This window comes from Trichechus manatus, unplaced genomic scaffold (genome assembly GCF_000243295.1).
Source record: "Trichechus manatus latirostris isolate Lorelei unplaced genomic scaffold, TriManLat1.0 scaffold00030, whole genome shotgun sequence".
Lineage (NCBI taxonomy): Eukaryota > Metazoa > Chordata > Mammalia > Sirenia > Trichechidae > Trichechus > Trichechus manatus.
The window spans coordinates 19,456,306-19,478,284 of NW_004443966.1; the positions used below are offsets into that span (position 1 = coordinate 19,456,306).

Below are 21,979 nucleotides of genomic sequence, written 5' to 3' on the forward strand. Positions count from 1 at the left end.
CTGCTTAGTCCTCCTTAGCCCAGGGCCCTTGAGCCTGTGGGCTCCCTTCCCCCGGACTGTTGCCTCAGCCAAGAAATGAACTCCCCGCTCCCACTCCCCCACCCCGTATTAACCTTGGGCAGGCAGGCCCTGTTGTCCACCCACACCAAACCAAAACTAAACCCGTTGCCTTCAGGTTGATTCCCTATAGAGCAGAGTAGATCTGCCCCACAGGGTTTCCAAGGAGCGGCTAGTGGATTCAAACTGCTGGCATTTTGGTTAGCTGCCAAACGCTTAACCACTGTACCACCACCCACACAGATGCCTAGACATGTTTCAGTTTCCCCTAAATGTTCTGTTGCTCTTCCCAGGCCCACAGAGGAAATCAGAAGGAGTTTCAGTTTCCCTTAAATTGTGATCTCACCATTCCCGTCTCCCCCAGCCCGGCCGGAGCGGCAAGTGCTACCTTCAGACCAAGGTGCAGCTTTCATGGTGAGGATCCGTGGGCCTTCCCCGTTAATGCTGCATGCACTGTGTGCAGAGCGATGGAGGGGATACATGACTCGCTCACTCGCGCAGCACATGGTCCCTCAGGGAAGGCAGGCACAAACACTAGGGACAGTAACGCATAGGGACCAAGCATTGCCATCCCCACTGGGCCTCAAGGGGCGTGGGAGTGTGGCTGCTGGGGATTGGAGGGAAGGCTTAGTCCCAGCTGAAAGGGGCTGGTAAGGGTTGGAGGGCAGGATAGCCCCAGCTGGAAAGCCTCAGGGCCAGGAGAGGAGGCCTGTAGATGCTCCAGGTTTGGGGGGAGGGCGCCCTAGAGCTGAAACCTGAATCCCCATGGCTGTGAGGTCTGTGCTGGGCTTTAGGGAAGTGCCTCAGGCACTGTGGAGGATGCGCAGGAGGCGGGAAGAGACAACGCTGGGCGCTGGCTGGAACAGAAGGGAAAGCTGGACCAGCCTGACCCAGAAGAAGGGGGAGCATGCCCCAGGAGGGCCAGGCCTGATGCCAGAGGACAAGCTGTGCTTGTTCCTCAAAGGGGACGCTCATTTAGCTCTGATTTTTGTCTGTTTTTTCCACGATACTCTCCAGGAAGTAAGCTTCATTAAGACTAGAGAAGTCGGAGGCCCATTTCTGGGGCCCCTGGGGTTGGGGCTGGAGCACCAGCGCAGAAAACCACTGGGTTCCTGGGGCCAGGCCTCACTGCCAGTTTGCGTGCACCCCTTCAGCCCGTGGAGAAACAGGCAGTGACTCTGGGTAGGACAGGAGGAGAGGATGGTCACAGTCCAACCCCTCTCCTTAAGGTGATGGGCCCCCCACCCTGCCCCTCATTAGGTCCATGTGTTTGGGGGCCCAGTTCTGACCCACTCACGCCCCTTTCCTCTGGTAAACGTGTACCTCCACCATAAAGAGGGACAACAAAGTGACCCTTGTCTCGCCCTTCTGCCTGCGGGAGGGGTCAACACTTGGAGACACTCAGCAGGGAAGGGCACAGCAGGGGTGATCTGGAGCCCCCTGGCCCTGTAGTAGGGGCATTGCCCACTCCCATCACACCCAGTCCCCGCTCCTTCTCTCTTCTGATTGTGAACACATTTATTTGTTTTGTAGGTTTTCAGACCTCTGGCAAGAAGCACAGGACAGCAGGGCTCCCCTTCATGCTGCCCTGGGTCCCAGCCCATCACGCATGCAAGACGGCCAGTCCATGAGTCACATCATCTTCAGGAGCAGGGCAGGGGCCGGGAGGCAGGCCCTGCTCTCTCCCATCTCCACCCCCCAAACTAGCCTGGGCCTGGACTGTACCCAGGAAGGCAGGCCCAGCCCAGATCCCGAGGTGCCACCCACTGCAGTGAGCTCTTCTTGGTGGCTGCCTGCCTTCTCCCCTCCCATCCCCCCCCCGCCTCTCCTTCCAAGCTCCCCCAGGATTCAGAGCCAGGGCCACACACTCTGGCCCCTCATACAAGGGTGAAGCAGCTGCTGCCAGGCCGTTTCGGTGGTCCTGCCTTCCCAGCCAGGTGGAGAGCAGAGCAGGGCAGGCACATCCACATGGTGCACCCAGCTCAGGCGATGGGCAAAGGCTTGTCCAGAGAAGCAGTGCTGCAGGTGAGAGGGGCAGGACAGCCTGGCTTGGCCTCTCCCAGCCTCCGTCCATTGGCTCCAGGCTGGGCCTGAAATGCTGGAGAGCCTCGACTCCCCAAGGTGCATCAACAGTGCCGCCTCCTCCTCCAAGAGGCCGTCCTGGCTTGGTGCCAAGCTCGGGGCTGGGCTATGGGCGGCCAGCCAAGGCTGCTGCTACTTCAGGGCCCTGAGGACAGCCTCCAGCTTCATGGCTACAGCCAGGTCACCCTTCACCTTCAGCCGCCCGCTCATGTAGGCCCCCAGGGGCCGCAGCTCCCTGCACAGCAGGGCCCGCAGGTCCTCCTCGGCCATCTCCACCACCACATCGGGGATGCTCTCAGGCACCCCACGTCCCACTCTCCCTCGTCCTGCGAGGGAAAGAAAATGGAGCATTACGGGGTGATTACAGGGATGGGGGAAGGGTGTTGCTGAATTCCCCTGCTGATCTACTCTGTAAAATGAAACTTATCCCCATTACAAAAAGCCTTCCCTCCATCAGTCTCAGAACTGCTGAACCACAGAGTTATCATGTTCCACTGGGAGAAGTGGAGAGCAGTGGTTAAGAGTTCAAGTTCTAACACCCTGGGTTCGAGTCCTGTTGGCTAAGTGGCTGCTCAGAGCCTCAGTTTCCTGATCTGTGAAATGGGGATGATGGCAATCCCTAAATCACAGGATCACGATAAGAAGCAGATGAGATAAGGCACAAAAAGTGCTCCACACAGTGCCTGGCACACAGGAGGCCACAGCATGTACAGCCTCTTGGTGTGAGAAGCCCGGCCATCTGAACTGTCAGCTGACGGTGGGGGTCTGCCTGGATAATCATTGTCTGAAAATGGCGTCTGAGCCCCAGACCGCCGTGAGTTCACCCTAAACTGCTGGCAGGAGTAGGAGACGGCCTAAAAGAGGGCCACTAGGGGTGGGGGCCTACGAGCAACCTGGGTGGGAAGGAAGGGCAGGCAGGCCACGGCACCTGTGGTGAGGTCCAGGAAGTAAATGCTCTGGGTGCCAGCGGGCACGACAACGTTGAACTGGTAGCAGGCTCCGACCTGGCTGACCAAGGCCTCCGACAGGAAGGGCTGCAGAGCAGTCAGCAGCCCCTCGGCCACAGGCTGCTTCGGGCTGGGCCCAGCACTGACGTGTGGGGCAGGCGGCTCAACTTCACTCACCATCTCCAAGGTGTCTGCCGGGGAGGTAGACAGAGAGGAGGGGGCAAAAGTCAGTGTGCTGCCAAGGCCAGGGCAGCATGGCCTCAGCACCTCGGTGCACAGTTCCCCTCCTATCCCCTTCAGGCCTCTGTCAACTTCCTCCCCCCTGCTAAGAAACCTCCCCTGAGGCTGTAGCCCTAATGCCCCACCCAGTTCAAGCTACTCCAGCTTTGGGTGTAAAACTCACTTTCCAGCTTCCCTCTGGGGCCTATCACCTCCTCCCATGGGGGCTCCCAAAGGCGTTCATACACTCCCAGACACCTGGACTCTACTCACTGCCTTAGCTCTGGTCCCCTCTAGCATCAGGGCTGCCTGAACAGCTGTGCAGGGTGTGCACTGCACAAGGGTGCCTGGTTACGGGAGCAAGCGGCCAAGTGCAGCCTGTGCTGTGCTCTGCTCGCCAAGCTGAGTGCTCTGGGGCAAGGCCCCATATGCCCAGACTAGATGCCTTTTTCTGTCTCCATCAAAGGTGCTGTTTGGGCTAGAGAAGCCCTGGCTGGCACCAACCTCCCACAAAACACCCCTCTCCCCACAAAAGTCTCCATTTCTCCTCTCAGCCCAGATACGTGGACAGCAGCCTCCTCTCCCCTACCCGCCTCCCAGGGCTTCTCACCTGGCCCTGGGGGAACGGCACCTCCTGCCACTGAGGACACGCCTCCTCCCAGGAAGTGGAGGGCCAGCTGCTGGAGGGTGCTGTCCAGGCTGGACCTGGCCGGGCTGTCCTGGGGCGGCTGGAGCACGGCCTCTACTGCCAGCTCCACGCGGTCTACCTCCAGCCCCCAGGCCCTGGTCACGTCGTTGATCTCCAGCTGGAGGGAAGTGTGGGGAGAAACAGGGTGCCTTCATTACACCTTCCCCGAGCACCTCCTTTAGGCAGGCCGGTATGGCCAGGTGGGGGCACGGAAGCGGGTGAGGCCCACGCCTGCCTTTGGAGAGCTCTCAGCCTGGGAACGCAGGCAGAGGGCAACTACAACCCAGCTGCAGTGAGTGCCTAGACAGGAGGGAGGGGTGGGTACCCGGGAGGGGGCCTGGCCATGCTGGAGGGCCAGGGAGCCTGGGACAGGGATGGGGAGTGACGCCAAGAAGAGAAAGAATTATTCAGTGAAAGGGCATAAGGAGAAGGAGGACCCTTCCAGGCAGTGGGAACGGCATGTGCAAAGCCAAGACAGGAGAACCTGACATGTTCCAGGAACTGCGAGTAACCATAGTTTCACTGAGCTGGGCCCTCAAGTGCAGGCTGGGTGGCTAGAGAGAGCTGAGGGTGAGAGGCAGGGCTGTGCCCGCTAACTTGGACTTATTCTCAGGCAACAAGGAGTCTCAGAGTTTAAGCAGGGAGGCGACAAGGCAGACCCACTTTTTGGAAAGATCCTCCTGGCTACCGGTGGACACTGGACTGGAGGGGCTGCAGGGGGAGACAGGGAGACCAGGTGAGATATTATTTCAAATGGCAGGTGAGGAATAATGCAGATCTGTATCCGGCAGAGTGGTGGCTGTGAAACCAAGATACACCAGGGGAGGCACAAAATTCTGTTCAACTTTAAGCCACAGCAAGATACGAGAGAAATGGAACCACTAGGCTCATCAGCTGCCTGGATGTGGGATGGGGGCGAGCAGGGGGAGTTAGGGACATCCAGTTTCTGATCTGCTTCCTGGGCATTCCCCTAGAGAGGACTGAGAGGTACCCACTGGGCTGGCAAGAGAGAGGCTGCCACGATGTCGGCCAGAGGTTTCTCAAGATGCGGGGTGGGTAGATGGGAGGGGAGAGATGGAGGCCTTCCAAGGGAAAGGGGAGAGAGGCAGTGAGAGCTGCAGGGGACCGGGCAAAGGGAGCAGAAAGGAGAGGGAAAGGGAGAGAGAAGACAAGCATGGGAGGGAACTGAGCCCTGGCCAGAGAAGCTGGGACCAGAGCACTGCCTGGTGCAGGGATGAGCCTCACACTGAGGAACTGGGGTGCCTCTAATGAGGCAGGAGAAATGGCACAGATGTAGATGCATTTGAAGGGCTTTTAGAGGCAAGTCAAGACATTTCTGTTTCCTCCCTCCAAAATAAAGCAGTAATACCTGCCCTCCTGCAGCGAAGATGTGAAGCTGAGATACACTGGGGCAGGCAAGAAGACTTTTTAAACTACGAAATGTACCGGGGAGCTATTGTTGCTATCATGGATATTATTTTCTGGGGAATTTTACCTGGCTGGTTGTTTGCCAATTTACTTCCTGAAGGCATGGGGACCTCCACTCCCCATCCCGTCCTCTAACCCTAAGTCCCGTGGGGGAAAGCAGAGCCGAAGGGAACGAGGGAAAACTTCACATTACCCAGTCAGACCTGGCAGGAGGCGCAAGGGGCCACGCCACCGTGTGTGCAGTTACTTCTACCCCATCTTCTTGCAGAAATGATTTAAAGTGGCTTATTTCAGTGTAGATAAACTCTCTCACACATGGAGAAGTGCAGGAAGTGTTCAAATATACCCAGGCCCCTTTGTTCTGTTCAGAACAAGGGAAACAACACACAAAAAAAGTACACGCCCAGGAGGCTGCGTTGTGGAGCGAGGAATTTCCTACCTGCTCTTTTACCCACCTGCCTGCTGTGAGTCAGTCCTGGGCAATGGGGACTTCATGGGGCCCCTGAGGCCCAGTGTTGTCAGGCAACCACTGGGCCCAGGAGACCAGTGATGGGTAAAGCCTCAGCAGTCAGAGGCAGGACCTCGAAATTTCTATCCAGGCCACTTCCCCCCTCAGGGTGCCTTCACTTCTCAGGAGTGCTTGCCAAGATCGCTGTGCCCTATGCCCACCTGCCATTCCTCAACATATAGTCCCACTGGCTCTTCAAAGGATATTACACTCACTGGACGTGTGGTAAACTGAGGCCCAGAGCCATCTGGTAATTTGTGCAAAGTGACCTGGGGAAGAGGAGGCGCTGGGTTGCCTACCAGGAGCTGGTCACTGATCTTGAGCTTCTCCAGCTGGATCTCCCACAGCGGCCTCTTCAGCAGGGCCTTGGTCATCGCGTTCTGGGCCATCATGCGCGTGGCCGTGTTCAGGTCCTTCACGGTCATCACCGAGAGCACCGGGTCCCAGATGCGGAACTGGATGTCAGCCCCCACGGACAGCATAGCCCCGTCCTTAGAGGCCAGCTGTTGGAGGAGGCCGTGAAACAGGAGAGACAATCAAGGGCTGGGCCAAAGGGCTGGGGCTGCAGGGACGGCAGGCCCCTGGGGCCACCCTGCCTGACCCACCCGCCTGGCAGCTAGCTCCTCAAAGGCAAAATGGTGTTCCCAATTGCCTGGGGTTAGGTGTGTGCAGCAAGGATGCCCTCTCAAGCTCCATCCTCATTTCTCTGGTCTCTTCCTCCCCGTCCCGGATGGTTACTCGTAAGCCCAGGGCCTGGTGCTCATGGTCCACTGTGCAGGCCCCCACGCCCTCTGTCCAGGGCAGCTGAGAAGGCCCTCACCTTGCAGGGAGGGACATTGAAGGCTCGTGTCCTCAGATCCACCCTCTGAAAGGAGTCAATGAAGGGCAGGAGCAGGACCATGCCAGGCCCCTGGGGGGTACGGATCCGGCCCAGCCGGAACACGATCATCCGCTCGTAGGTGGGCACGATCTGTCCACAATGGCAAGGGAAAGGATTGAAAATGGTGAGCCTAGGCCGGCCAAGGACTTCTGCCCAGGTTCCTCCCTCACCCTCTCTTCCTCGCCTTGGTCAGAGTTAAACATCCTTACCTGTTTTGTAGATGAGAAAACCAAAAGCTCAGAGAGGTTAAGTGACGTGCTCAAAAATCACACAGCCACTAAGTAAAATAGGCAAGATCTGAATTCAGTCTTGAATGACTCCAAAGGCCATGCTCTCAACCACCACACTGTATTGACTTGATCCTCAGAGAAACGTTTCACCACTGTGGTCTGAAACTAGACATGACTCATATCAGGAAACTGTCTGCCCTTGGATTAGTTAGGGGGAAGGCTGGAATGCTCTATGAGCACCCTCGAGCAAAGGCCTTTGCCAGCTTCTCGTCCCTGGAGCCTTCAAAAAGCAGATATGTCCACACTGAGAAATGGAGGTCTAGAGATGCAAAGTGACTTTCCCAAGGGCACACAGCATTTGTTTCAGTGGCAGTTTTAGAACTAGGATCTAGAGCTTTCTAAGGACTCCCTTCCAGACCACACCAAGCCCAGAAGCTTTCTCACAAAGCTGACTGTTGCCTAGGGCCACACAAAGGACAAGGCCGGCCCCAGCTCCCAGCTTCACTGCAGCTTTCGGTTGATCTTCAACTTGTTAGTTGCCGTTAAGTCAGTTCTGACTCATGGTGCCTTATGTACAACAGAACAAAACATAACCCAGTCCTGTGTCATCTTCATGATCATTGGTATGTTGAGTCCATCGTTACACCTGAATTGTTCATCCTTTTCCTGTCTATACTGCCCCTTATTGAAAACGAGGCCTGTTACTCATTACTTCCTGGGCCAAGTTAGTCTCATTTCTAATTTAGCCTGACCCAAAGGGTAGAACATTTAGCAAAGATATCTGTGTGTACCTTCAAGCCAGTGTCTAGGTTCCAAGACTTGGCAGTTTGAGAAGACTTATTCTACCACTTACTGGATGACTTTGGACAGGTCTGAGCCTCTGCTTTCTCATCTGGCAGATGGGCATGAACAATCCTTGCCCAGCTCGTTTCACAGAGGTGGGGTAATACATTATTTAGGGAAGGGGGCAGAAGATAGGGGATGCACTCATCAGTGGCAAAGCTCTCAGTGCGGCCCAACCACTCTGACCCAGGCAGTCTTACCTTCAGGGCAAACCATCCAGAAACAGGGAAGGTGAGCAACAGGAGCAAGAACCCCAGGAAACTGATGAGACCGTGGCAGAGGCAGGAGGGCCAGCTTTGGGGCACATCTGGAGGGAGAGCAGAGGCAGTCAAGGAATAGCAGCTGGGTCTGGCAGGACAGCAGAAACCTGGTCAAGTGTATCTTTCGCCCACCTCCCCTTTCAAAGGCTCCTTCATTCTCAGTGCCCGTCCCTTTGGGCAGGTACTAGTTAAGGACTGTTCACCTCCCACAGTTCAAAACTAGCCTGTTCTGAGTCCTGCTCCCACAAGGCCCTATGCTCTGCTAGGCATCAGCCACTGAATCTGAATATCCAATCTACATGATGCTCCCCTTGTTGGACCGAGCAGGGGTCAGCCTCCTCGTCAGATTTATGTTGCCTACTCATACCTGGAACAGAGCTGGGTTGAAATGAACGTAGCTGGCTTAACAGACTCCTCCTCTCCTACCAGGAGTCCTTCTGAAAATAATGTCTTAGCTTAAAGGGATAAAGCATTAATGGAGCATTGAATAGGGGCTGAGGTGTTCTTTTCCAGCTCACTATTCCTCACCCTATTTAATGCCCTTGTTGTTAGCTGCTAGGCAACCCCACGCACAATAGAACTAAATGCTGCCCAGTCCCGAAGCTCTGCTGAAACCTGTTCAGCATCACAGCGACACACAAGTCTCCACTGACAGATGAGTCATGGCTGCACATGAGGTGCACTGGGCAGGCATCGATCCCAGGTCTTTGGCACGGAAGGCAAGCATTCTACCACCAATGCCCTAAGGACTATCAAATGTATGCTTCACTTCAAGCAGCTCAAGTGGGAGATGGGGAACCAGGAAGATGAGGCTCGTTTGAGCCAGAGGTCCTGGCCCCTGGAGGAGAACCAGGAGCCCAGGATGAAGTGGCGTTGAGACAGGCCCACATTCTGGGAAGAGATTACTCTCTGCTCTTCCCTCCTTCCAATCCTGCACAGGAAACAGAACGGTACTTCTGCTTCATCTTTCTAAGAACCCCACGTTCTCTCGGCTCTCCAAGTCCCAGGACACTAAGTCTCCATTTCCTGCCTGGCTCTGACCCTGGAAGCCTCTGCAGAAAAGGAACCCTTGGATAAGGGCACCTGTCAGTACAGGAGGGCCAGGCTTTTGTTGTCATGCTGAGGAGTGTGGGATCTGGCCTTCGGGCAAAGAGAACCATGGAAGGCTTTGGAGCAAGAGAGGCTCAGAACAGACACAACAGACTGCTGAGGGTCTGCCTTTTTCCGTCTGTGCATCTTCACCGGGAAATAAGAAAGTGCCCTCTGGGGTGAAGATTTTTGCTATTTCTCTGCAGCCAAGTGCTCTTTGGGTGCTGGTAAACTTCTCTGCCTAGACCTCGATTTTTTGTTTTTTTTTTTTCTGTGCAAACTGGCGTCTTGAAACCTCTGCTCAGGCCTAGAGGGCTGATAAGGGCCGGGATGGTGGGCGATGGCTTTCGAAGATAAGAGAGTTGCGCTGGCTCCAGGGCTGCAGCCCCACAGTCCCAGAGGGGGCGGATCAGCGCCAGCACCCCAGCTAACGGCGCAATCTCCTCTCGGTCCCTCCTCTTAGGGTGCGAGAGGGCCTGGCCAGCTGGTTTCTGAGAGGGGATGGAGTCTGGGAGTAGGGGCGCCGGCAGGCTCCCCCCGGATCCGCAGTGCGGGGCGGCCACTCACCGGCCCCCGTCCCCACGCCGCCCCGTTCCGGGGACAAGCAGCCCTTCTGCGAGCTCAGGAAGCCGAAGCTCGACTGCTGGAAGCGGTCAAAGTCCCCCAAGGGCAGCGCCCGGTACCCGGACCTGCCCAGCATGGCGCTTGACAGGCAGCAGTGGCCACGACCCGCGCGGTGCGGGACCAGAGCAGCCGGACCTGCAATGCCCCGCCCCTGCCGCGGGCCTGGGCTCTGGCCGCCGCTTCCGGCTTCACTTGCGCGGCCACCAGCGGCGGCCAGGGCGCAGGAGGAGGAGGCAGGCCGGGCCCAGCTCCCGCCGTCGCACAGCGCCCCCTGCCCTCGGAGGACCGAACTACGACCATGGGGCGGGAGGTTCTGTGCTCCTGGAAGTTGGACGGGGTTCTCTCTTCCTCCCTGCTCCTACCTGGCCTTAGAAAAGGAGCGGGAGAGGAAGCGGGGCTTTGCAAGTGGTTTTCAAGATTCCAGTTGCCTCAGAATCAAGAAAATGCTGTTATCAGCTTCCTCCCTCTCCAAACTCGCACACTGGGGTCGCGACAAGGGGGGAAACAAAACCAAACCCATTGTTGTGAGCCCACGTGTTACAAAGAATTGCTCCACGGGGCTTTCCTGGCTCTAGTCTTTAGGGAAGCAGATCACCAGTCTTTTCTTCTGAGGCATCGTTGGGTGGATTCAAACTGCCAAGCTTTAGGTCAGTAGTCAATACTAACCGTTTTGCACCACTAAGGGACCTCAGGCATGTTGGAGTGGTGCCCTTATCTAGACTTAGGGTTTCTGCAGGCATGGCCAGCAAAAGATTCCTCTTTGCCTCCCCACAGCCCAGGAAGCTGGGCTTGGCACAGAGCAGATGCCCAGTACTTATTTGTTGAATGAAGGTATAGGTTACTGCGGTCCAAGCTGGGGCGGGAGGGCCTGAACTTTGGCAAAAAAGAGAGAAATTTCCTGTGCAGACTCAGGGAGCACAGCAGAGCTATGAAGGAGGGGATAGCAAAGAGCTATGCAGAGGGCAGGCCATCCAGGTATCACAGAAGTGAGACCCTCCGTCCTGCAGATCCTCGAACACCATGCCCTTGATCCAGGTACCCAGAGGTAACTTGCCTCTCCACAGCTTGAGAAAACCCAAATGTAAATGGTGAGTTTACTGTGAGAAGCCTTTACTCCCGCCAGGGTGTTGGGGCTGGCTGGGAGCAGGCTGTCCTCTAAAGGGAGCAAAGAAATGAATAAAGTTTTTCTTGTCTTGGCCACATGCCTATCTTCCCTCCCCAGGCACCTCAGCCCCTCAGCCCACTTCTAGAACTATTCTGCAGATGGCTGCCCACCATCATTAGCTTTTCCTAGTTTGGTGTTCAGAGGGTGACCTGATTGTAGGTACCCTGGGGGTACTGACCAGGCTGGAAGGTAGGGAAGGTTCCTGAGGGTTCTCACAGTTTCTGGGCAAGTTGGGTCTCTTTCCACCATCTCCCTTCTATCCCCGCACGCACCCCAGATTATAAGCTTTACAAGAGCAAGACCCTGTCACCATCCTTTCTAATCTGTTCTGTGTTGGAACTGAGAACAGAAATGGGTACACAGGGCTCAGCACAGTGGTTGGGATGGTTTGAAGTTTCAAGCCAGGGGCACTGGCCCAGCGAGGCCCCCTGAAATTGTGTTCCTCCTCCCCTCACCAGCTGAGGGTCTGGCATGATTCTCAGCTGGCCAAGACCTATCCTGCTCTCTCTTCACCCTCTTCATGCCTGCTGACTGGCTCCCACCACCACCACCACCTTCCTCAGACTCACTAGCCTTTCCAACTGTCATCCACAGCATCATCCTGTCCCACTCATCTCAGTCAGCGCCCTCCCTCCCAGTGCCTCTGACTCAGACCCCTCTTTGGCATTCCACAACCACTGTCCTAGACCAGACTTCCTGCCCCTAGGTTGTCAGAGTGACTATCCCAACAAGCAACAGCTGATTGCTCTGTTCCCAGTTCCAAACCCTTCACTGATTCTCTATCACCCACTGAAATGGTTCAATCTCCTTAGCTATGATCTCGCCCCAGCCCACTCCTCTGGCCTCATTATTCCTAAGTCCCCTATTAAATTTGAAAATACCCAAAATTAGTTTCCAAACAGGCTCTTCTGTTTCACAACTCCATGCCTTGCACATACTGTTCTCTCTGCTTAAAGTGCCCTCCCAATCCCTAAATCCCTGGCAAATTCTCTCTGTTCTTTCAAGACCCAGCTGAGGGATCTGCTTTCCAGTCAGTCCCAACACTATGCAAGACTGTTCCCCAGCCTGCTTTTGGCTAGATCTGGGGTTCTTCAAAAGCAGGAGTCATGTGTGGATCTTTTCTGTGCCCTGTCAAAATACAAATCTGATCAATAAGTCAGTTAGAGTTCAAAGGTTTCATCAGGCAGAAAACACTGTTTTCGAAGACTGAGCACCCCTCCAAAGAGGTGAGTTTGGGACATCACAGTTTTGAGCAGCTTCTAGGCAATACAGATTGTTAGGGGAGTTCCCAGAGGAGAAATTTAAAATGACTGATTGTCCTTCACTTACTTGGCAGGAGGTGGGCTATCTAAAAGTGAGCAGATGCCCAGTACTTATTTGTTGAATGAAGGTATAGGTTACGTTTTCGTGTCTGCGTTCTGGAGGCTAGTTATGGCTTATCTAACTATCTAAGCTTTTCCCAGAGCTGTCTTTATCATGAGTTTTTAGTTTCTGGGAAAGGTTTAAAAGTTAAGTCCATTAGGTACAACCAAACGCCTCATGGGATTAGTTTTCTTGGTTCAAAGGTTTAGGGTCATGGTTTCGTGCGACAGTCCAGTCAACTGGCCTAATATTGTTTTTAGAGTTTCTATTCTACCTCTTGGAGCCCTGGTGTGCAGTGGTTAAGAGCTGGGCTGCTAACCAAAAGGTGGCAGTTCGAATCCACCACCTGCTCCTTGGAAACCCTATGGGGCAGTTAGTTCTACTCTGTCCTATGCGGTCGCTATAAGTCGTCAAGATGGCAACAGGTTTGGTTTTCTGTTTTGGGTTCTACCTGTTAGTGTTTCCAGTAGTGCCTGGGGCCATCAAAGCTTGTTAGTGGCCGTCCAGACTATGACAATTGGCCTCTATTCACCTTGAGCAGCAGAGGAAGAAAGAGACCCAGGTATCAGAGAAGAAACTGAACTGCAGGTCTAATTGCCTCTAATTGCCTACTACCTCCTTTGCCATGAGACCAGAAGAACTGCATGGTGCCTGGCTACCATTACTGAATGTTTTGGCCAAAGACTCAATAGATGGATCTGGATCAGAAAAGGAAAATACGTAAAACAGAATTCCAAATTATTATGAAATCCAGATTTACTGCACCTATTGAGAATGGAGGAACCCCCAACTCTACTGCCCTGAGAAAATCTTTAAACCTTGCACCGAAACTATCCCCTGAACTCATCTTTACATCAAACAGTTTAGCTCGATTAGTAAAGAATGTTTGCCTTGAGCATTGTGCTCTTTTAAAGAATTATCTGTAGGAGAGCAAATTGACAACAGTAGCTAAAGCATAGATGAGAAGTGTAAGGGGCAGTGAGTCTAAGTTAATGGTCGTGAAATAATTTGGGTAGAGATATGGAGAATGGCGACACACGTGAAGAATGTCACCAGTGTCACTGAATTGTACATGTAGAAATTGTTGAATGGGTGTATGTTTTCCTGTGTATATTTTCACCAAAAATAAAATTAAATATATATTTTTAAAAAGTTAAGTTTAAACCGGGGAGGGAGGAGAGGGGGGCGGCAGCATTTTCTTTAACAGTCCCCAGCTCCCAGCTGGAGGCTGGCACAAAGTTGTGCCGGCGTGAGCAGAATGAAAGGATCAAAGGCAGGGGTGGAGGCTGTTTCTCTCCCTGTCAGCTCTGTCTCCATCCCTTTCCGCAAGGCAGTGGCGCAACTGCTCCTCTCCTTCTCCCTCCCCCGGGCTCTAGGCGCCACTTCAAAACCCACAGTCTACCTCTCCGCCCCTAGAACCGCCCCCAGGCTCTGTCTCACTTCCTTTCGGGAGGCGGGCCTGAGCGAGCGCCTCCCTTTGGACAGCTCAGAGGTCTCTGGCGCACGCCTTCCGTTCAGTTTCTCTTCCCGCCCTCCTAGACCAAACGGAGAATCGAAACTGCGCTGGGGACCATGCAGCAAGAGCCTGCACCCGCCCGGTCTTCGGGGCCTCAGAAGGACCCCGCACTGCCCGACTTGCCCACCATGCCGCCGCCGGAGTCCCCCTTCGAGGACCACCAGCCCAGCCCCAGCCCCAGCCCCAGCCCCAGCCCCAGCCCCACGGAGGTACTGTTGGGTTTGGGGATTATGGAGTTTGGGCTTTGTTGGTTTGCTCTGGTGGGGGATAGGGGCGGGGAGGAGGAGGGTGTAATGGGGATCCTGGCCAAGCACTTTGAAGAGTGGCACAAAGAGGAAAGATCAGACTCCAGGGTCCTGACCCTCCTGACTGGGGTAGGGGGTAGAGCAGTGGGGGAGAGTAGAAAGGGGACCGAGACGAGTTGGGGCAGCCTCTCTGAGCTGCGGTTTCTCCATTGAGCAGGGACAAGTGCTGAGGGTCACAGGGCTCTCCCGCCCACAGGGACAAGAGCTGAGGGTCATAGGGCTCTCCCGCCCACCCCTGTGGACTTGCCCCTCACTCCTACCTCAGCTGAAGGACCACAGATTAGCGGGGGACAGAGAGTAGCCCTTTGGCACTGGCCCGGAGCCAGGGGTAATGTCCCAGTTGTGGGATAACGAAAATCTAAAGTTTCCAAATCTGAGGAAGGAAACTGTGGCCCAGACGGAAGTCTCTTGGCCAAGGCCTCACAGCTCAAGTTGTCTGTCCTCCAGGAAGCATTCCAGATCCTTGTCTTGGGATATCCTCCCTGCCCCACCAAGAGAAGGGGTATGTTAGGTCTTCCTCCAGGAAGCTTTGCCTTAGCCTGTTCTGGACAACTCCCCCACCCCCATCCCAACAAGGAACTATGTGAGGTCACTTGCTCTGTGTTCTCCCAGGCCCTTTGCTCCTCTTCAGGAAAGCACAAATGACACCGTATTGCAGTAACTTTTATTATTATAACTAAGACTAGTATTCTGAACAATACTAGTTAACATCTATGAAGAGCTTCTCACGTGCTAGGTACTGTTAAGCATTTTATATGAGGTTTACACTTCGGTCCTTAAGTGTGACTGCCTTCTAAACTGAGTTTTTTGAAGGCAGGAATATGTCCTGTTCATCCTTGTATCTTAGTGTGTGTCTGATTGAAAGTAGGTAGTCATTGAATTGTGGCAGAGATCAGGAAGGCCTGAGTAAATGGGGACTGGGGTGCCAATAAGCCAGGGTTTGGCATCATTCAGTGACTGACCAGGTGGAATGAAATATGAGGTCCCAGGAGCCCTGGATGGAGGGAGCCTCCAGCCCACAGGGGTAGGTGGCCAGGTAGGCACGGACTCCCGGGTCTTCTCCAGACTTCATGCCTCTCTCTGGTCCCCCAGCAAACCGTGGAGGAGGAATTCCAGTTCCTGTGCTGCCAGTGCTGCAAGGCCGAAGCCAAGTGCCCCAAGTTGCTGCCTTGTCTGCACACACTGTGCTCAGGATGCCTGGAGGCAGCGGGCGTGCACTGCCCCATCTGCCAGGCACCCAGGTCCCCGGGTGCTGATGCGCAGGCCCTGGATAACGTTTTCTTCGAGAGTCTGCAGCGGCGCCTGTCGATGTACCGGGAGATTGTGAGCCTCCATGCGGCCTGCACCCGCTGCAAAGAGCCTGCGGACTTCTGGTGCTTCGAGTGTGAGCAGCTCATCTGCACCAAGTGCTTTGAGGCGCACCAGTGGTTTGTTAAGCACGAGGCCCGACCCCTGGCCAGTCTCCGAAGCCAGTCGGTGCACGAGTTCCTGGACGGCTCACGCAAGTCCAACAACATCTTCTGCTCCAACTCCAAGCACCACACCCCTGAGCTGACAAGGTGAGCCAGCCCCCCAGGGGAGTGAGGGGAGCAGAGACCCAAAGACAGCTGTGGATAAGGAGTTTCTGGGGCCTTAGCAGATCCCCTGGTGGCGCAGTGGTTGAGTGCTTGGCTGATAGAGGTCAGTGGCTTGAACTGCTAGCGGCTCCTCAGGAGAAAAGACCTGGTGATCTGCTCCTGTAAAGATCCCCCCGCCAAAAGAAAAAACAAAAAAACTAAACCCACTGCTGTTGAGTTGATTCCAACTCATAACGGCTCTGCGAAACCCTGTGGGTCAGTTCTACTCTGTCCTATAGGGTCGTTATGAATCAGAATCGACTCCATGGCCTTAACTCCAAGTGTGATCTGTGACCAGCAGCATCTGTGGCAGTGACCATAATTTACTGTACCAGTCCCCACCTTGGTAAATACTATTAGTTTCAGTTTCTCCCTTTTTGTAAATAATCCTGCCGCAATCATCTGTGCACTCCTATCCAGTAATTTGTCTAGGATAAAGTTTTAGAAGTGCCATTGCTGTAAAATGAAAAATTTCCATTTCGATACATGTTACCAAACTGCCCTTTGGAAAGTCTTACAGCAGAATTTTCCAACTGCCTTGTAGTCAGCTCAGTATAGCTGAATTCTAGGATGAGATGCAGGTAGTTCCTGTCTGAAAAGTCAAAACTGTGACACCTGGCGGTGCTATATGGGAATGTTGGTATCAAAAAAAAAAATCAAACCCAATTATTATTTTTTTTAAGCAGCAGAAATTTTTAATTCAGTCTTTTAATAGATAATACATTTTATGGTTCAAAAAATTACAAATTTTAGAAAAATATGGACGGAGCAAAATCTCCATTCCACCCCTGCCTTCATCTGTCTAATTCCCACCACTCTCTCCCCACCCTACATCCACTGGTAACCACTGATTTTAGTTTTGAATGTTGAATGTATCTTTCCAGAGTTTCTTTGTGAGTGTATAAACAGAGAGGACTATATAGTCTTATAAGGTCTGATTCCCCTCCTCCTCTTTTAACCAAAAAGGTAGCATTGTAGTTAAGTGCCGGCAAGTCATTTCTGACTCAGGTCAACTTTTGTCTCCCAGGAATACATTGTTTGTATAAGATTCCTATGGGTACTTGTTCTTTGGGATCCTCTTGCAAAGAGATCGTATTCTCCGGCCATCCCGGACATACTCTGAACAACATACCTGCTAAAATGAGTGTGGTTTGCTTCCACGCCGCCTGCACTACCTCCCTGAGGGTCTGAGGGGATCTGGTTTCCTCCCAGGAAAACATGGGAGATTATTGTTTTAATTTGCATTTCTTTGCTTGTTGACAAGGTTGAGTAGCTTTTCGTATGCTTATTGGCCGTTTGTGTTTCTTCGTGAATTGCCTGTTTAGGTCCTTTGCACTTTTTTTTTTTTTTTAAGGAATTAGTCTGTTTGATTCCGTAAGAGCATATTGTAGTGCAAATATTTTCCCCATGTTGACCTTTGTCATTTCAACTTAATATTGTTATCTTGGGTTTAAAATAAATTTTTAGTTTTATGTACAGGAAGTCCCCGACTTACAACAACATATTCGAGTTACAGCCAGTCGCACTTACGACCTTCTTTTTTTTTTTAACATCTTACTGTTAGTAATATGTACTACATACAAAGTTGCAGCACATAATTTGCTGATGTTATCATTCTCAGCTGTAATGTTTCCAACCCACAAAGACAACAAAGATTGGATTTATAGAGATATTGATAATAAAAGGCAATAATAATGAAAACTAAAAAAAATGAGGTGTTTTTGACTTACTTCAGAACCGGCTTACCACGGAGTAGTTGTAAATCGGGGACTCCCTGTAGTCAAATCCATCAATCCATCAATCTCTTCCTTTATGATCTCTGGCTTTGATGCATCCTAGGATTTTCCCCATGCCAATGTTAAAGATATTCTCTTATATTCTATTCTGATTATTTCGTGGTTTTATTTTTATAATTAAATCTTCAATTCATATGGAATTTATTTTTGTGCTTGGTATAGGGTAGGAGTCTTAACTTTTTCTCTGCAAATGGAAAGCCGGTTCTCTCAGCATTGTTAATTGGATAGTCCACTCGGCTCACTGATCTGAAATGCCCTTTTTTCTTCTTGTGCTAAATGCCCGTGTAGTCGTGGGTGTCTTTCTAAATCTGTTCATGCCAGTGATCTGACTTTGTCGTCATTAGTTGCCATCAAGTCGGCTCTGGTTCATGGTGACCTTATGGATCATTGGTATGTTTGAGTTCATTGTTGCAGCTATTGTGTCAATCCACCTCATTGAAGGTTTCCCTCATTTTCCTTGGCCCTCTACTTTACCAAGGAGTCCCTGGGTGGGACAGACGGTTAAGCGCTTGGTACCTAACCAAAAGGGTGTCAGTTCGAACCCGCTCAGAGGTGCCTCCAAAGAAAGGCCTGGCGATTTGCTTCCAAAAAGTCACAGGCATGAAAACCCGGTGGAGTGCACTTCTTCTCTGAGACACATGGGGTCCATGACGCCATGGCAGTTGGTTATTGTTGTCGGTTTTTTTTCCCTCTACTTTACCAAGCATGATGTCCTTTTCTAGTGATTGGTCTTTCCTGATGATGTGTCCAAAGTAAGCGAGTCAGAGTCTCCCCGTCCTTGCTTCTAAGGGACATTCTGGTTGTATTTCTTCTAAGACCAATTTATTCACCTTTTTGGCAGACCTCAGTATGTTCAATATTTACTAGCACCATATTTTGAACACATCAATTCTTCTGTCTTCCTTTGTCATTATCCAACTTTCAAATGCATATGAGGTGACTGAAAAGACCATGGCTTGGGTCAGGTGCCCCTTAGTCATCAAAGTGACATCTTTGCTTTTTAAAACTAAAGAGATCTTTTGCAGCAGAGTTGCCTAATGCAGTATGTTGTTTGATTTCTTGACCGCTGCTTCCATGGACGTTAATTGTTGACCTAAGTAGGAGTCCTGATTGCACAGCGGTTAAGGTGCTCAGCTGCTAACTGAGGAGTCAGTGGTTCAAACCCACCAGCTGCTCCACAGGAGAAAGATGTGGCAGTCTGCTTCTGTAAAGATTACAGCCTTGGAAACCCTATGGGGCAGTTCTCTGTCCTATAGGGTTGCTATGTGTTGGGATTGACTTGATGGCAAGGGGTTTGGTTTTTTTTCTTAATATATATATTTAATGAGAAAGTTTCTTATGTTGTTTTAAGTGTGATGTTTATTATTGACTTCCTGAGGTAATTTAAAAAAAAAAATCACATTAAGAAAGTTGCTTCCCATTCCTGAAAAATCACATTAAGAAAGTGTGTTCCCATTCCTGGTTTATTAAGAGTTTTGTTCTTGCTGTTGTTACTTTGTTTTATTTTTAACTCAGGAGTGGGTATCTTTTTGAACTCTATGAAGGTGCCTTGTCACCTTTTTATATGATGAATTATGTCAGGATGTTTCTTAATGCTGAAACTTTTGAATTCCCAGGAGGAAAAATCCTATTTGGTCATGATACACTATTGTTTTAATTCATCGCTAGACTCAGAATTGACTCGATGACAATGGGTTTTTTTGTTTGTTTTTTTGGTTTAGACACATTTAGTAATGTTTTATTTAGGCTATTATCTATATTCATAAATGTGATCGATTTTATATGAATGCATATGATTTCTTTATCCAGTTTTCTTGTCCATTTTATGCTAATCTTTTATAATAAAATCGTAAGCTTTTCTTTTTTGAACATGATAATATTGTATATAAATTGCTTAGCGTAGTGCCTTGTTATTGTTACTTTTGTGTGTCGTGGAGTCGATTCCAACTTATAGGGACCCTATATGACAAAGTAGAACTGCCTCATAGGACTTCCGGGGCTACAGTCTTTATGGGAGCAGATCTCCAGGTCTTTTCTCCCACGGAGACGCTAGTGGGTTCGAACGGCTGACCTTTTGGTTAGTAGCTGGTTGCTTAACCATTGCGCCACCTCCTTTTGCCCAGCGTATATTATATACTCAGTACATGTTAAAATTCTATTATAATTTCTCTGCTGTAGAACAGTTTAAAGAACATAAGTTCTGTCGCATTCGAACTTAGAGAAGTTGCTTGAAAAACCATCTGTGACTGGTACCTTTTATGAAGAATAGATTTTTAAGAATCCTTTCAATTTTTTCTGTGATACTGGTCTATTTTGGATATTGAGTCAGATTTTCTGGAAATTTTCCAGTTCATCCAGAGTTAGCTTTCTTAATTGAAAAAAACTCTTCATACCTATAATTACACCACTTTTCTTATGTCTGAGCTCTGGTGGCACAATGGTGAAACATTCAGCTGCTAACTGAAAAAAGGTCAGCAGTTTGAACCAGCCGCTCCTCTGGAGAAAGATGTGACAGTTGGCTTCCAGAAAGGTTACAGCCTTGGAAACCCTATGAGACGGTCCTACGTTGCTAATGAGTCGGAATCGACTCAACAGCAATGGATCTGGTTTGGTTTTTGATTTCTTATGTCTAATATTGTATATTTGTGTTTGGGAGTCCCTGGGTGGTGCAGTTAACAAGATCAGCTGGTAAATGAAAGGTTAGAGGTCCAAGTTCATCCAAAGGTGCCTCAGAAGAAAGGCCTGCCCATTTACTTCTGAAAAATCAGCCATTGAAAATCCTGTGGAGCACAGTTCTACTCTGACACACATGGGGTTACCATGAGCTGGAGTTGACTCAACAGCAGCTGCTTATATTTGTGTTTAACTTAGCGGTCTTTTCAAAGAACTAGCTCTTAGTTTTTCCTTAGATTTCCTACTGATGATAATGTTTTTCTTCTTTCTAATTAATCGTTTTGTTTTTGTCATTATTTCTTTCTTCAATTTTTTTTCATTATTTGCTATCTAGCTTCTTGAATTGAGCATTTAATTCAATTATTTGTGATCTTTATTGCTTAATAAACAATGTAAAGGTATGAGTTCACTTCTGAGGTGGCTTTGGCTGCATCCCGTAAGTTTGATAAGGAGTGTTCTTATAGTCAGTCATTTCTCAAATGCCTGTAATTTCAGTTTTGGTTTTCTCTTTGGTGGAAGAGTTTTAGTGAACAGTTTTTTCTAAAATTTTTAAGTGGCTTGTGATGTTTGGTTTCTATAGTGATGTTAATTTCTATGGTATGGTCAGTTAATACATCCAGTAAGAATTCTCTATCTGGGACTATATTGAGATTTTCTTTGGAGCCTAGAACATGATCAATTTCTGTAAATCTTCCTTGGACGTAAGAAAGGTGTTTACTTTGCAAGGTACCGTTTTCTATATGTACATATACATGTTGTTGTTAAGTGCTGTCAAGTTGTTTCCGACTCATAGCGACCCTGCGTACAACAGAACAAAACACTGCCTGGTCCTGCGCCATCCTCACAATTGTTGTTATGCTTGAACCCATTGTTGCAGCCACTATGTCAATCCATCTCATTGAGGGTCTTCCTCTTTTCCTCTGACCCTCTACTTTACCGAGCATGATGTCCTTCTTCAGGGACTGATCCCTCTTGATAACATGTCCAAAGTATGTGAGACGAAGTCTCGCCATCCTTGCCTCTAAGGAGCATTCTGGCCGTACTTCTTCCAAGATAGATTTGTTCGTTCTTTTGGCAGTCCATGGAATATTTAATATTTTTCACCAACACCATAATTCAAAGATGTCAATTCTTCTTTGGTCTTCCTTATTCATTGCTCAGCTTTCATGTGATTGAAAACACCATGTCTTGAGTCAGGCGCACCTTAGTCTTCAAGGTGACATCTTGTTTCTACTCTTAAAATGATTATCTTTAAATTTTTAACAAACTTATATTCATCTATTAGCATCAAGAGTAGAATGATAACTATTCTTCTTCCAGATAAGATAAAACCCTTAGCACACTTTTTCTTCTCCCCCCTTCCCTTTCCGACTTTCAGAGTTAGTTGAAATAATGTGAAATTTTAGTTCCAGATTATTACCAAATTTTTTTTAGTATTATGTAATATTTTATTTACTGACATCTGTGAAACATGCCAAAGTTCATAGTAATAATGGAACTTTCCACAATAAAATGTTGCTCAACATGACAAATTTCTAACAACAAAGTTTTTTTTTTTTAATCTTTATTTTTATTGTTGCAGTTTAAGTGAAGGTTTACAATTCAAGTTAGTCTCTCATACAAAAATTTATACATACGTTGTTATGTGACCCTAATTGCTCTCCCTATACTGTGACAGCACACTCCTCCTT

General features: G+C 50.3%; 2 protein-coding genes across 5 annotated transcripts in view; one reads left to right on the forward strand and one right to left on the reverse strand.

The window, feature by feature from the left end:
* Nucleotides 1-1,830: 1,830 nt before the first annotated feature.
* Nucleotides 1,831-10,063, reverse strand: STOML1 (stomatin like 1). Of its 3 annotated transcripts, XM_023729823.1 has the most exons (8): nucleotides 9,799-9,810; nucleotides 8,083-8,189; nucleotides 7,019-7,204; nucleotides 6,750-6,899; nucleotides 6,229-6,432; nucleotides 3,916-4,111; nucleotides 3,068-3,277; nucleotides 2,272-2,465 (listed from the first exon to the last, which is right to left on the reverse strand). In XM_023729823.1, exons 4-8 carry the CDS (start codon nucleotides 6,876-6,878, stop codon nucleotides 2,272-2,274), a joined length of 933 nt encoding a protein of 310 aa, XP_023585591.1. In that variant the 5' UTR covers nucleotides 6,879-6,899; nucleotides 7,019-7,204; nucleotides 8,083-8,189; nucleotides 9,799-9,810. The 3 variants fall into 3 exon arrangements, with proteins under 3 accessions (XP_004374791.1, XP_023585591.1, XP_023585592.1); XM_004374734.3 differs by lacking the exon at nucleotides 7,019-7,204 and having other exon boundaries at nucleotides 1,831-2,465; nucleotides 9,799-10,063; XM_023729824.1 differs by lacking the exon at nucleotides 9,799-9,810 and having other exon boundaries at nucleotides 7,019-7,086; nucleotides 8,083-8,151.
* Nucleotides 10,064-14,011: 3,948 nt separating this feature from the next.
* The window catches only part of PML (PML nuclear body scaffold), a 46,858-nt gene continuing 38,890 nt past the window's right edge, over nucleotides 14,012-21,979 (forward strand). For both annotated transcript variants that reach the window (XM_004374737.3, XM_012555077.2), the window contains exons 1-2: nucleotides 14,012-14,107; nucleotides 15,308-15,762. In XM_004374737.3, the coding sequence (XP_004374794.1) occupies nucleotides 14,027-14,107; nucleotides 15,308-15,762 (536 nt within the window). In that variant the 5' untranslated portion in view covers nucleotides 14,012-14,026. The remainder of the gene's footprint in view (nucleotides 14,108-15,307; nucleotides 15,763-21,979) is intronic.

Excerpts from the sequence above, each read along its gene's own strand:
- STOML1 (XM_004374734.3), bottom strand. The coding sequence starts at position 9,931 with ATGCTGGGCAGGTCCGGGTACCGGGCGCTGCCCTTGGGGGACTTTGAC. Across the intron at positions 6,433-6,749 it reads TCAATGTCCCTCCCTGCAAG|CTGGCCTCTAAGGACGGGGC; the intron begins GTGAGGGCCTTC and ends CTCCTCCAACAG. Across the intron at positions 2,466-3,067 it reads CTTCCTGGACCTCACCACAG|GACGAGGGAGAGTGGGACGT; the intron begins GTGCCGTGGCCT and ends TTTCCCTCGCAG.